Source organism: Panthera tigris, chromosome A3, assembly GCF_018350195.1.
Source record: "Panthera tigris isolate Pti1 chromosome A3, P.tigris_Pti1_mat1.1, whole genome shotgun sequence".
Taxonomy (NCBI): domain Eukaryota; kingdom Metazoa; phylum Chordata; class Mammalia; order Carnivora; family Felidae; genus Panthera; species Panthera tigris.
In genome coordinates this window covers 23,290,559-23,305,504 of record NC_056662.1, presented here as the reverse complement: position 1 = coordinate 23,305,504, position 14,946 = coordinate 23,290,559, and the positions used below count along the sequence as shown (strand labels likewise).

Below are 14,946 nucleotides of genomic sequence, written 5' to 3'. Positions count from 1 at the left end.
ATTGGTGCTAACTTTCTTGGTAAGATAGATGAAGGGGTGTAGGCTTGGGTGGCTTGTTGGCATACTTGATCTTTTAAGATTTCATGAGAGGTGGGTTCTTAATGCCCCCATCCCCAGGCTGGCCAGAACTGTGTCATGGTTGCTTGGAAAGGGTATGTTTAGAGTCCATAGCATTACTTAGCATTGCTTCTGGGCTTGCCAGTGCTCTCACAATAGAGGCAGGAAGACAGGATCCCAGGCCTTTGTTGTAAGAACTCATCAATCATTGGTGAGCTGTCTTATGTAGAATCCTTTAACCAACCCAGCATAACGATATATCCTTGTATCTAGTTTTCTAGCCACTTTGTTCTGTTTGGTGACCCTTGTGACAAATAATCAACTTTATTTTGTAATTACTGGGAATACAGTTTAGTACGTAATTACTAATTGTCTATAGCAGTGGTTCTCAGACTTTAGTGTGTACCAGAATTACCAGAGACACTCTCAGAGTTTTTGATTCAGTTTATCAGGTGTGGTGCTGGTAACTTACATTTCTAACAAGTTCTCAAGAGTTGCTGATATTCCTGGTCTGGGCACCATACTTTGAGAAACCCTGGTCTATGGTTAACCAGGTATTGTGTGAGAGAGACTGGTGTGGGATGTGGTCCCTGGCCTTGGAGAGCCTGCCTTTGATTTGGGATCTGCCTTCTACATGAAGGTAGGCCTAAGTTGAGACTCTGCAGGCAAGGGGACAAAATGAGTCTTTGAGAAGTTCAGAGCAGGGAAAAGTCTCTCTAAGTAGGAAGTCAGGAAGCTTTTACAGAACATATTGTGGTCATATGAACTGAGCACATTCCAGGCAGAAAATACTTTCATAAAGATGTGGAGGTGAAAATATCACAAGGCAGTTTCATTGGGTGGCAAGTAGCTCATTACTTTGAGTTGGTGGTTTTTGTATGGTGGTAATGAGAAACAAAGTTTGGAAAATAATTGGGCTCAGATTGCATTGGACTTTGAACACTACAGAATGAGGCTTTCATTAGAGGTGGCTAGCCATTGACAGGGCCCTGTTTAGGACTGGAGGAGAGGTGGCGTGGGGTGGAGAGAGAATGTATAAGAAGAAAGTAACTAGCCAGAAGGTCTTAGACTTCCTTGTTGCATTCTTTTGCTCCCAGCCCTTGGGATTTTTTTCCCCCCTTCCTGTTTGGTGGGAAATTGATCCTGAAAGCTGACTGATCATGTTTACGGGTAGTAAACCATTACATGATTACCAGAAGTTCACCGATAATCTTGACAAGGTTAACGGATTATTTTTTTTTTATCTCTGGGGCAAAAAAAAAAAGGGGGGGGGGAGGTGGGTTCTAAGATGTAAAAGTTTGAAAATGTTGGTTTGAGTGCAACTAATGAGAAGTTTTGTATTATAGTTGGATGCCTCATTTGGGGAGAAGATTATTTGGATTTTCAGCTTCAGTCTTATAGCAGTGATTTTTGTTAGATTTTTTTTTTTCCTAATGGAATAACTGACAATGTAGTGGCCCCATTAAGTGTTTTGGCCAAGTCTCTATTTTTAAATATTGTAACATGAAGGTCATTCATATAGATTATGAGATTAATGTTACCTCCAAAAACATGATACGTTTAGTTAGCAGTCATGTTTCTTTTGAAGTTTAACAGTTACTACCACTCTGAAGCCTAGAACATATTGATAAAAATTAATAATTCACCAAACAATAAATAAATCTGCATTTTCCTCACATTTTTAATTGTTTTATTGCTCTTTGTTCTTGGCCTAAATTCAGTGCATTTTTTTTCTTTTAATGAAACATCATAAAAATGAGCTGTTTTTTTTTCTTAAGTTTATTTATTTTGAGAAAGAGAGAGAGAGAGAGAGAACATGAGCAGAGAGGGAGGGGCAGAGAGAGAGAATCCCTAAGCAGGCTCTGGTCAGTGTGGAGCCCAACGTGAGGCTCAGACTCACGAACTGAGAGATCATGACCTGAACCAAAACCAAGAGTCAGGATGCCCAACCAACTGAGCCACCCAGCCATCCCCCAAATGAGCTGTTTTTGATGGATTTTGATTTGTATAGATTAAGAGAAAACTTACTATGTAATGTTGACTAAGAAATGAAGGCATGCATATTAGTTATTATCTTGGACATAAATAAGACTGATTCCTAATATTGTAATTCTCATACATTTATTGTTGTGGTTGGAGCTCCCTTGTATTTATGCTTTGAAAAGTTTTGTTGCTTTCATGAAACTGCAACTTAAATCATGGTATCTCCTTGAATTTTAGGTACTTACACTGTGAAATTTTATGATGGAGTAGTTCAGACTGTCAAACATATTCATGTCAAAGCTTTTTCCAAAGATCAGGTGAGAAATGTGGTTTTGTGCTTTGTGGTATGAATAATACTGACATTGTAATTTTGTTTCTCAAATAAAGGCATTATATTTGTTTATGATGGCAAAGTCTTTATTTCCTTTACCTGACACAATTTCACTAGAAAGCAATATGCAGGTTTTCAGAAATTGTTAATATTTTTCCCTCTCTGCCATTTCCTGTTATCTGTTTTCCTCATCTTTTCTCAAAAGTGTCTCCTTATTACTCTTTTTTTTCTCTCTCCCTGTGCCCTGTCCCCAGAGCTGTTACTCATCATAGGGAACGTGCTGAAATGCTTGAGGAAACCTAGAGTGTATTTTCTCCTCATCTAACTTAGTCCCTTCAGCTCAGGATCATGACTTGGTGGTTTCAAAACTGCAGTTTGGTGTGTATTTGGCAATCATTTGTGCTACATATGCCTGGTTTGAAAATTTTGTTTCCTTTTGTGCTGGTCACCATGCACTTGTTTGCTTGAGCATGGGACAAGAGTTTTGATACTAGAAATGTGGTCCATCTAGACATGACCATCTAGAAATTGTTGCCTACTCTTTTCATTTTTTCCCCTTTAGTCTTTTTTTCATGTGTATGCCCTAATGAAATAGTTGAGGGGAAAGCAAGATCAAAATTTGGATATTAATGTTTTAACAATTCTGATCATTAATAATTGTTACTCACCTCTTTGGGTAGTTTTTGATGTGACAGTATTTGGTGATGCTGGGACCTGTCTTTTCTTATGATCAAATGCTTATCACAAGTTTTAGTAAATTCTTCTGTACCTATATTTAACGTTTTCAAAGGATTATGATACTTGGTATCTTTAAAGGTAGCCTTAAGAATGTTTTTGCCTTTTGCTGGTTTTCCTTTTCAGAAAATTGAAACAGTTATAAAGCTTTAGCCTTGAGGTTTTTTCTCTTCCATCGTTTGCTGCTTAGGCATCTAAGGAAGTGCTATACAGTACACTAAAATCGAATTTTGTGTGCTGCTTGGATGGCTCAGCCAGAGCATGTGACTCTTGATCACAGGGTTGTGAATTTGAGCCCCATGTGTGGCGTAGAGTTTATTTAAAATTTAAAAAGTGATTTTGGCCTTAAATTTGACAAAAGTTTTTAAAAGTTTAAAAGTTTTTATTTGTTTCTTTTGAGAGAGACAGAGACAGAGTGAGTGGGGGAGGGACAGAGAGAGAGAAAGAGAATCCCAAGCAGGCTCCATGCTGTTAGCACGGAGCCTGATGCAGGGCGCGAACTCATGAAACCGTGAGATCATGACCTGAGCTCAAAACAAGAGTTGGCTGGACTCTTAACCAACTGAGCCACTCAGGCGCCCCTTTGGCAGTTTTTGTGTTGAGTTTGTGGAGTAAGTTAATAATAGAGGACCGTATTAAGAATTTGTTCAGAATTGTCAGATTGTACCCAGAATCTCCCCAAATGGAAATGTAGGGCTCCAGATAACATTCAACTGTTTACTTTGCTGTACTGAATAAATTGATTGATAGCACTTGAGATGCTTTGGGTTGGAGATAAGCACCTTACCCACTGTGGATTTGTGGGTGCTTCATTTCCCAATTCCCAGCTGTCCCTGAGTGTCTCACTTCATCTCAGACCTGGTGGGTAGTCAGGTGCAGGCCCATGGCTCCTGCTTGTATTTGTTTTTTCAACGAGGGCATCATATTTAGTTAAAAGACTTCTCAGGTCTCTTCAGCCCTAAGAATGTAGGGTTCCATAAGGCTATATACAGAGCTTAACTTTCAATTTGCCTTTCTCTTTTAATCCTCTCCCTGCTCCAACTCTCAAAAAAGTACCCAGAAATTAAATACAAGGAAGCTCAAAGAGCTAAGGCAAGCCAGCCCAAGATTATCAGGCTCCCTCCCATAGGGACCAAAGTCTGGACGCTGGGGTTTCTACTCACAACTTGGTATCAAAAGCTGGTACAGAATAAGGTGGTTTCAAAGGCTAGCAGTAACTTGGCTCCAAGGGCCTTTGTGCAGTGGAGCACACCTAACAGGGCCAGGCTGGGTAAGAAGCGGTGTTTGTTGGCCTTGTTAAAAAGCTTCTTCCCTTAGGCATCTGGAAACTGAGTGCCCTGCACCCCCATAGGAGACCAGCCCTAAGGCCCTAGCTCCAGACAAGGCACCCAAGCGTTGGAGAGCAGCCCCTGGCCTGCAGCCATGGCAGTGGATGGTTATGTACCTCCAAAGCTTAACTCATTAAAAGTATCTGTCACAGACAATTTCTAAAGGTATTTTCATATATTACTAGAATAGATTGAGGTTTTTTTCTGTATGACCATACTGTTCTAAATGTTTTGATAATTTATGTGTTAGGGATATTTATCTTTTTTGAAGTTATAAAAATGACACATTAACTGTAGAAAATTTGGAAACTATAGAAAAGCACAACGAAAGTAAAAATGATGTAATTCTATTATCTAAATACAATTGCTCTTAACAGATTGGCATATATCCTTCTGTGTTTTTTGTAAATATTAATATATATTTTCAAAATTGGGGTCATATGGTTATATTAGTATTCTATATCTTGCTCTTTTTTTAATATGGGGGTTATATCTTGCTCTTTTAACAAAATAACATTTTCCTAAGTTCTTAATAGTATATGATAATATGGCTTTTCCTGGCTATTTAGTATTGTGTAATATGTATATAACTCTGCTTTGTGTAATTAATTCCCTAATGGTCATTTATAAGGATATTTGTAAATTTGAATATATAAGTCTGATTATTCTGTCAGAAAATTTAATTTCTATGAATTCATTCTAGTTCTAATTCTTTGACACAGATTGCCAACATGCTGCCCCTCCCCCTAAGGTGGTTGTCATTTATGATTCTGCCAGCAGTTACTGAGGAGTGCTTGCTCTCAAACCTGACTGCTTTCAGAAAATTTTGGGGATCTGAAAAATTTTCTTCCAGGGTCTAACCTTGTTTATTATTTATCCTTATGGGACAAATTAAACTTTCACTTACTGAATATTTAGGTACTCCTTCCAGCTTTTGTGAGAGATCTGCATGCCTAGTGCGTGCTTGGTGCTGGGAATTCCATATGCACTTGATATGGTGGTCCCTGCTGTTCTCTTGAGGTCTTGGAAGAGAGATACACATACAAATTTAATTGTAGTTTTGCAAACTCTAGAGCTTTCAGAGCTGACTTTATTAGGAGCAGTCATATTAGGACACACGATTTTTAGGATGCTTTAAAAAGTCATTTAGGAGGAAAGTAACCAAGAAGTAATACTTCTGTCCAGTGGACAAAAACTCAGTAGCTCAGGAGCACAGTAGGTGATTTATTGGCTTGGGCATAGCCTTTACCTGATTAAGGAAGCAAAGACCCTGCTTCTGGGTTAGACAGTCTTTACAGCTTTCCTGTTCAGCTTCCATTTATCAGTTTGTGTTCTTCTCTACACAGGGCATCAGCATCCACTGGCAAACTGAGCCAGGCCTCTGAAAGGCCCTGGGTCTGTGTAGTCATGCTTGGGACGAGAAGGATGTAGCTTGGAGACATTTTCTTAGAATACCTCTGTCAGAAAGATTGCTTTGCAGAAGAGGTCCCTGGGGTATTTGTCCCTTTAATTATCCAGTGACTTAATCTAAATATAGATCATTCTGTCTCAGAAGGAATTGACCACGACTTTTTTTTTTTTTTTTTTTTTTTAAATTTAGGATTGGTTCTCAAGCCTCAGAGTATGGAAGGGTATTTTCAGTGGTTCTTTCCATTTTGTGACATAGCATATGTCCTGTTTTAATTTGTTTGTCTTCATATGTTTGCAAAAAAAAAAAAAAACCCACCTGATTTTATATTTGCAAGTAATTACAAAGTGTGTTTCATCGCTATTTTGCTCATTTTAGAATATTGTGGGTAATGCTAGGCCTAAAGAAACAGACCACAAAAGTCTTCCATCATCTCCTGATAAACGAGAGAAGTTTAAAGAACAAAGAAAAGCCACTGTCAACGTGAAGAAAGACAAAGAGGACAAAGCCTTAAAGACAGAAAAGCGACCCAAGCAGCCTGATAAAGAAGGAAAGTTAATCTGTTCTGAAAAGGGGAAGGTGTCAGAGAAAAGCCTCCCCAAGAACGAGAAGGAAGATAAGGAGAACATTTCAGAAAATGACAGGGAGTACTCTGGAGATGCTCAAGTGGATAAGAAACCTGAAAATGACATTGTGAAGAGTCCACAAGAAAACTTGAGGGAGCCAAAAAGAAAACGAGGCAGGCCTCCTTCCATAGCTCCTGCTGGTGAGTTTCCCATGTGGGGTCTGCAGTGGCAATGCCAGAGTGTTGTTCTGTGGCTCTTTGTGGTTCTCTGTCACTTCCATACTTCAATCCTTAATTTTTGTGCCTGACTTTGAATCGTTCTGTGATCTGTGGAGCAGAATTTAAGGGAGGTGTGTAGCCAGATGAATGTAAGTTGGGACACATGTCCTTTACTGAGCTTCTGGAGTGGTGTGTAACTGTCCACTAGATGCTTCAGCTTATGTGGTAAAACCTAACAAGCTAAGGCCTTTTGCCTGTGCCTATTCAACTGATCTCAATATAAGGAAGCTTAAAAGAACCTGGGATTAGGAAATAATAGTTTTCTTGAGAGACATGAAGGAGGAAAGGAGAAGTAAATACATGTGGGCATCAGATAGAGGCAGGGCCAAAGAACACTGGACCTAGGAAGGCATATGTACATTTTGAAGTTGAGCTCTCTGGAGAGTGATTATTGATTGGACATTTTCACAGTCTAAGTAAAAAGCTGAGTTGGGTACTTGGTAAGAGTTAAGGTTAAAGGTACAGATTTAGGGAAGAATGTATAGTTATTCTAAAAAGTTGAAATTTGGAATTCTTTAGAATAACCAAGAATGAAGCACATCCTGAATTTCTTCCTAGGCCAAACACTCCTTCTCTAGTCAATGCAGTGGCATGAAGAACACTTAGAATGTCTAGACTAAATGCTGGCTGTGATCATCTGGCAGTGGTCTTCAGACATTCTTGCTTGCATATTTCCTACATGAATATTGAAAAATTATGAATCCCCTAGTATGTTTTAGAGGGTATCTATTTTTATCACAAGTTTAAATAGGTGCAAATGATATATTTAAAATACAAAATAAGACACAAAATGTATTTTCATCATAACTGCACAACTATAGAGTTAGCTCATTCATTGGACAAGTTTAAATAGGTGCAAATGATATATTTAAAATACAAAATAAGACACAAAATGTATTTTCATCATAACTGCACAACTATAGAGTTAGCTCATTCATTGGACAAGTTTAAATAGGTGCAAATGATATATTTAAAATATAAAATATGACATAAAATGTATTTTCATCACAACTGCGCAACTATAGAGTTAGCTTATTCATTGGTCCTGCGTGATGTGGAATGCAAAGCCAGTCCTGTTGATCCAGGCAGCTACATCAGACTTCATTTCTGTGGGAAAAAAAAGTCTGTCTGAATTTACTTCAAATAAATGTATTAATACTCATTCCCAGTAGACAACCTTTTCACATCTGAGTTCTAATTCTAAGATAGGAAATTAGATATAAAAGGATTTCTTCCCAGATGAATGAAGGCACCATGTCCTTCAGAGGATGTTTAACTGAATTTTGCTCTCAAAAGCTAAAGCATGCTGGCATTGTCCCTAGGCCTAATGATGGCCTAGACCTGTACTGTCCAGTATGGTAGCCACTGGCCACAGGTGGTTATTGAGCACTTGAAATGTGGCTAGTCTGAATTGAGATGTACTGTGAGTGTAAAATATACTCTGGAATTCAAATACTGGGTGCAAAAAAACAAAAGGAATGTAAAATATCTCATTAATCATTTTTTTATGTTAAAATGATGTTTTTAGATGTGTTGGGTTAAGTAAAATTATAAATTCACTTTTTTTGAACTAAAAAATTGAAAATTACACATATAGCTTGCATTTGTGGCTCTCCTATTTCTATTAGTACTTGTATAAATTCACTACTTCCTCTGCAGGGTTCTGGGAGAGAATTAAACCCCACTGCCCAAGGCATCCGTAATGAATTGACATCTCCATGCATTGAGAATGCTACTAGTTATAAACCATCCTTGGGAGAATTGAGAAAATTATCTCTGTGTTCTGTGTTCAGATGAGGAATCCCAGTTGAGAAAGTCTGGAGGTTTTTAAACCTCTGGGCAGTGTACCGTGTTAAGATGTAGGATGTGTGTTATGCAGGCCTTTTTATTTAAGTAGGAGAAGGGCACTTGTGCAAGAAGAGGTGGAAAATGAGAACTAGTGGAAATCTTATGTGTCCTCATCTCAGCTTAGGAAAGCATGTCTATGAGAAGTGAGTGCTCTGAAACTGATTCCCCTTCAGCTGTTCATGCTCTGGCTTATACCCTCCCGAAAGTATATACTGGGGTGGTTGCACTCAACGTTGCTGACTGCGCTTTGAAGCCACTTGGCTTCACTCAGATTAAAAAAGGTGGGGAGGCATTCAGTTTATTGCTTTTATTTTGTAAGTGTAAGATCTCATATCAAATAGGATCGATTTGATAGAGAAATGGTGTTTTCCAAGTTTGCCTCAGGCATTTCTCTCCAGTCAGAATCTCTGAAATTGTTAATAGCCTTCCCAGAGGATTCTTATTGTAAGAAGAGTTTGGAAAACACTACTGTTCTATGTAGTCAGCCCTGGATTGTATGTGGTATCAAAGTAAAAATGTTTGTCAAATATGTCCTATGTAGTTCAAATCTCCTTTAAAAATTAATTAGCACAAGTTCATTGACCCAGTGAAGCATTGAGCTCTCTAAATTTTACAGACTTAATTGGAACAGGATCTGAGCTATTTAAGGAGGGTTGTTTGTAGTTGTGTTTAATTTGGAATGTTTGTGATTCCAAGTTCTAACCACTTGGAACAAAATAATGTTGGCATATTGGGAAGATTGAACACAGGAAGAGCCAAGAAGTTTAGCACACTCTTCAGGTTTGCCTCCTCAGACCTCAGCCCTGTCTCTTGTTTGGTTTTTCGACACGGCCAATCTGAAGCTACTGGTCTTCAAGGAGTCTTCTTCTTGCGCGCGCGCCCCCCCCCCCCCCCCCCCCACTCCCCTTATTCCTTTTCCCTTTCTTCCTTTCTCCTTTCAGCCTTCATCAGACACTGCGCCCCGCCCTTCCCCCCCCCCCCCCCAACTCTATCTTCCCCACAAGCTTCCTGGTTTCATTTCTTTCTGTTTTTTCTTCTGCCTGTTTTGGATTCTCATCTTTTGTGATTGGGGAGAGCTTCTTAAGTGTTGGGTTTAAAAATAAAGAGTGGGTACTATCCAAGAGTTTAGAGTCTGCACTGCTAAATTGTGTCAGAGCTGGATTTGTTGGGGATCAGCAGCCTTGCCTGAAACACTGACTATCAAATAGTGTAGTCTCCTGAGATTTTTCTGGAATTGTTTTTAAGAGGTTATAAATGTTGACATTCTTTTTGGTCCCTCACAACTAGGACCAATGCCAACCTAACTAATTTAGCAAGTAGAGATTGAAAACAATACTCAGGCTGTAGTCCCAGGTATATATCTTAGGAATTAGCCTGCATGGTGAATTTCCTGAGTATTGGATAAATCAAGTTTTGTTTTATTTTAATGTTTATTTATTTTTGAGAGAGTGCAAGGGGGGGAGGGGCAGATAGAGGGGGACAGAGGATCCAAAATGGGCACTGTGCTAACGGCAGCGAGCCTGATGTGGGTCTTGAACTCACGAACCATGAGATCATGACCTGAGCCAAAGTTGGATGTTCAACTGACTGAGCCATCCAGGTGCCACAGATAAGTCAAGTTTTGGTGAAGAGATTTGATGATGGTAAAAATGACTTTTTTATTGCCCTTGCACTGTCATGTTTTTTTTTAATTTTTTATTTTTTTAACGTTTATTTATTTTTGAGACAGAGAGGGACAGAGCATGAACAGGGGAGGGGCAGAGAGAGAGAGGGAGAAACAGAATCTGAAACAGGCTCCAGGCTCTGAGCAGTCAGCACAGAGCCCGATGCGGGGCTCGAACTCACGGACCATGAGATCATGACCTGAGCCGAAGTCGGACGCTTAACCGACCGAGCCACCCAGGCGCCCCTGCACTGTCATGTTTTAAAGTAGTCATGTTGGGGTGTAGGGTTTTAAAGAGAGGATTTTAGGAGAGAAGTGTATGTAGAGCTGAGTCATAGGAGAAACCAAAAAAAGAGATGAAGGAAGGGGCGTTTGGCTGGCTCAGTCAGTAGAGCATGCGACTCTTGATTTCGGGGCCTTGTGTTTGAACCCCACATTGGGTGTAGAGATTACTTAAATGAAGAAATAAATCTTTAAAAAAGAGATGAAGGATGTCAGTCTACAGGTATCAGCATCTCATGTTAAGGAAGTAGTGTCTTACCCATTACACTTTTGTTTTTTTATTAGCCCTTTGAGGGTCTGTTTATTATGTGAGTGTGTGTGTGCATGTGTTTTATTTATATATAATCATGAGGACTGAGCACTAAGAAATTGCATAATATTTTTGTGTGTTTTATATACACTGTAGCTGTGGATTCAAACTCTCAAACTTTGCAACCAATAACATTGGAATTGAGAAGACGGAAAATATCAAAAGGAAGTGACGTCCCATTAAAACGTTCTCGGCTTGACAAAAATTCATGTGAGTCTCCAGTTTGTGTATGTGCGGCTAGAACTTGATGTTGATTGGGTTAGTTTCCCCTGTACTCCTGTTGTTTCCTATTTTCAATATATAGACTCTAATGCTGTTTTTGATCACAGGAGCTGATGTGGATGATTTGGGTTGGATCAGAAGGAGTTTTGCCTGAAGAAAAATAAATCCCAAAGCACAAACTATATTAATGTTGGGCTTAGTGGTGTCATCTTCATGCCCATAAACTACATTTCCATTGGAAATTTAATGGTTTAGGAAGGGACAGATTTCATATGCTAAGTGAAACTTTAAAAATGCTATTTATGGGGCACCTGAGTGGCTCAGTTGGTTAAACATCCGACTTCGGCTCAGGTCATGATCTCGTGATTCGTGAGTTTGAGCCCCGTATTGGACTGTCTTGTCAGCATGGAGCCCACTTCAGATCCTCTGTACCCCTCTCTCTCTGCCCCTCCCCTTTGCATGCATGCTGTCTCTTTCTCTCTCAAAAATAAACATTAAAAAATCTTATTTATTGATTAAAAAGTGCTTTGGCTCTGAAAAGGATTTGTAATGGTTCTAAGGCTTTATAAACTTTATTGACTTTGAAAATTAGTACACAAACTTTTAAGTTGGGATGCCCTAAAATAGAACTTAGTTGTCAAGATAGGTGTGACCTTGGGGCACCTGGGTGGCTTAGTTGGTTAAGCATCCGACTTCAGCTCAGGTCATGATCTCACAGCTTGTGAGTTCAAGCCCTGCATCGGACTCCGTGCTGACAGCTCAGAGCCTGGAGCCTGCTTCAGATTCTGTGTCTCCCTCTCTCTCTCTGCCCATCCCCAGCTTGTGCTGTATCTCTTGAAAATAAATAAACGCTAAAAAAAATTTGAAAAAAAATGGATTAAAAGATAGGGCGTGATCTCAAAAACAAATTTTCAAACCATGAACAAGGATAATTCTATCCTGGCAGAGAGACTGTGCCTTTACTTAAAACTACAAATTAAGAAAGGATATTTCCTTTTATTACTGGCCTAATATTCCAGAAGTCTCTTTAAGCCCTTGTAGGGGTAACCAGCCCAGAAATTTGGAATAGCAGAGTTGTTTCTTCTTCTTGGGTTCTTGACTATGCCTCTCTTAATGGTTTATAGCCCAGGAAAAGTCAAAAACCTACTCGGAAACCACTGACAAAGACTTATCGAGGAGACGGTCCTCCAGGCTGTCCACTAATGGGACGCATGAAATCCTAGATCCTGACTTGGTTGTATCAGATTTGGTTGATACGGTTAATACTGATCCTTTGCAAAACACATCATCCATTAACAAGGAATCTGAAGAAGGTGAGTCAGAATCTGTTCTGGAATTGTCTTACCAGCTTGCCTGTCTAGGAAGAACCCATCTAAATCATTGTATACTACCTTCCACAAGTTTTAGATGGTGTTGAAATCAAATTTTTGAATGAGTTGCAGTGTTTATTATACTATTCTTCACTGATGATTCAGTAGACAAACTTTCTGTACACGTTTGTGATTGGTTTTACTTGTATGTGTCTGAATGTTTCGTTGGAGGTACAGTGCTTGAAGAGTCCTGTCCCTCTGTCTGTCTTTCTGGTGCTATCTCTCTTCAGTGCTTCTGCCTTTTTGTTAACACTTCAAGAAAAATATATTCACTTTGGTCTCTTATTAGCCTTTTTCTTTGAGATGCTCACAACTCTGGCTCTATGTGCTGGAACCTGTGAATGAATTCTTGTATGCTGCGATGTGAATGGCTTCTTATCAAAAGTCCCTGGATTTCTTAGTCTGCTGTGGGACTTTTGGTTGATTATATAAATGTGTATGTTCCCTAGGCTTTCTTTTTTTTCTTCTAGGTCAGTTGAAATCTCCTTTGGAAGCTGACCAGGTCTCATCTGCATTGACTTGCCACTCCTTTGGTGATGGATTGGGGGCTGCAGGCTTGGAGTTGAACTGCAAGTCAATGGGAGAAAACAGCATGAAGACAGAATCGGCTTCTCCTCTTGCTGAGTTACAAGAGATTTCTACTGTGGCAGGTTCCTATTTAGTGTTAAGATAATTCTCTTCTCTATATGCTTTTGCTTCTGCTTTGTGAACTAAAAAAAAAGACAAGACGTTTCTAATGATGTTTTTTCACCTTTTATTAATAACTTTTCCTTATTTTAATGCTATATCCTTTTCATTTCTGATATTGCTAATTTGTGTTCCATCTCTTTTGATTAGTATACTTAGGGATTTATCAATTTTGTTGATAGTTTCAAAGAACCAACCTTTTATCTTAATTTTCTCTATTTGTCTTTTTAAATGGTCATTGATTTCTATTGCGATCTTATTTTCTTCCCTTACATTTTTCTAGAAACTTAGGTCATTGATTTTAGATTTTCTTTTCCAGTATTAACATTTAAAATTACAAACAAAATAAAATTACAAATTTCCCATTAAGCACTACTTTAGCTACATCCTACAGATTTTGATACGTTGTTGTATTTTCAGTTTCTTTCAATTTAAGATATCTTGTGATTTATTTGCTGATAATGGCTTACTTTGAAGCATGTTGTTTCATTTCCTAATATTGGACTTTTTAGAGATACCTTATTGGTACTGATTTCTAATGTAATTCCATTGTAGTCAGAGAACATACTTTGTAGGATTTCAGTCTTCTAATATTTGTTGGGATTTATTTTATGGCCAAGCATATGATCTGTCTTGGTGAATGTTCCATATATATTTGAAAAAAAAAAATGTGTGTGCTGCCATTTTATATCTGTTCTATCAGTTACCAAGAGAGGGGTGTTAAAAATCTCTAACCATGATTGTGGATTTGTCTATTTCTCCAAAGAATTCTGTCAGTTTTGCTTCATGTATTTTGAAGTTTTGTTATTAGGTGCATATGTATTTATAATTGTTATGTCCTCATGATGAATTGTCCTCTTTGTAATGTGAAATATCATGCTATTTTTGGTAATGATCTTTGACTTAAAGTCTACTTTACCTGCTATTAGTACAGGTACTTTTGCTTTCTGTATGCACGGTGTATCTATTTCTATCACTTTTCTTTCAACATAACAGTGTCTTTAAATTCAAATTGTGTCTTTTATAGGTGGCATATACCTATTTTGATTTTAAACTGCAGTGTGTAGTCTGTTTACATTAAATATGAGTATTGATATTATTGCTTTTAGGTTTACTACCATTTTGCTTTTTGTTTCCTGTTTATCCTGTGTTTTGTTCTTTTCCTCCCTTCCTGTTTTTTTAGGTTAATTGAGTTTTTTTCAAATTTCATTTTAATTTTTTCTATTAGCTTCTAGGTATACTTCTTAGAATTTGTTTTAGAGGTTAGTGTAGGAATTATGATATATATCCTAAGCTTTTTGCAGTTTACTTTTAATATTGAACCACTTTATCTAAAACGTGTAGTCATTGAATCCTTCCCTCTTTTGTGCTCTAGTTGCCTCTTGGAAGCTGTAAAATCCACAGAACAGTATTATAATTTTTGCTCTTAATAATTCTGTATTACACAGGTGATGAAGACACAAGAGTCTTATTTATGCACATATTTACCATTCCCACTTCTTCATATCTTCCTGAAGATTACATTTCAGCCTGAAAACTTTCCTGTACTTCTTTCTTGTAGCGTAGGTTTCCTGGTGACAAATTCTTTTGGTTTTTGTTTATCTGGACATGACTTTATTTAACTTTCAATCTTGAAGGATATTTTCTTCACTGGGTATAGAATTTGGGGTTTACAATTTTGTTTTGTTTTTCTTTTTAAGTACTGTAAAGGTGTTGTTCATGGTCCTCTGGCCTCTGTTGTTTGTTTGTTTGTTTGTTTCTTTTTTTTTTTTTTTGAGACAGAGAGAGACAGAGTATGAGCAGGGGAGGGGCAGAGAGAGAGGGAGACACAGAATCTGAAGCAGGCTCCAGTCTCTGAGCTGTCAGCACAGAGCTCAA

At 38.3% G+C, this 14,946-nt stretch overlaps 1 protein-coding gene and 1 pseudogene across 3 annotated transcripts in view; one reads left to right on the top strand and one right to left on the bottom strand.

The window, feature by feature from the left end:
• The window catches only part of PHF20 (PHD finger protein 20), a 169,954-nt gene that overhangs the window by 86,600 nt on the left and 68,408 nt on the right, over positions 1–14,946 (top strand). For all 3 annotated transcript variants that reach the window (XM_007073632.3, XM_042980477.1, XM_042980479.1), the window contains exons 5-9: positions 2,278–2,357; positions 6,221–6,608; positions 10,886–10,999; positions 12,136–12,324; positions 12,852–13,031. In XM_007073632.3, coding sequence (XP_007073694.1) covers positions 2,278–2,357; positions 6,221–6,608; positions 10,886–10,999; positions 12,136–12,324; positions 12,852–13,031 — 951 coding nt within the window. The remainder of the gene's footprint in view (positions 1–2,277; positions 2,358–6,220; positions 6,609–10,885; positions 11,000–12,135; positions 12,325–12,851; positions 13,032–14,946) is intronic.
• On the bottom strand, positions 4,072–5,541 carry LOC102953544 (annotated as a pseudogene).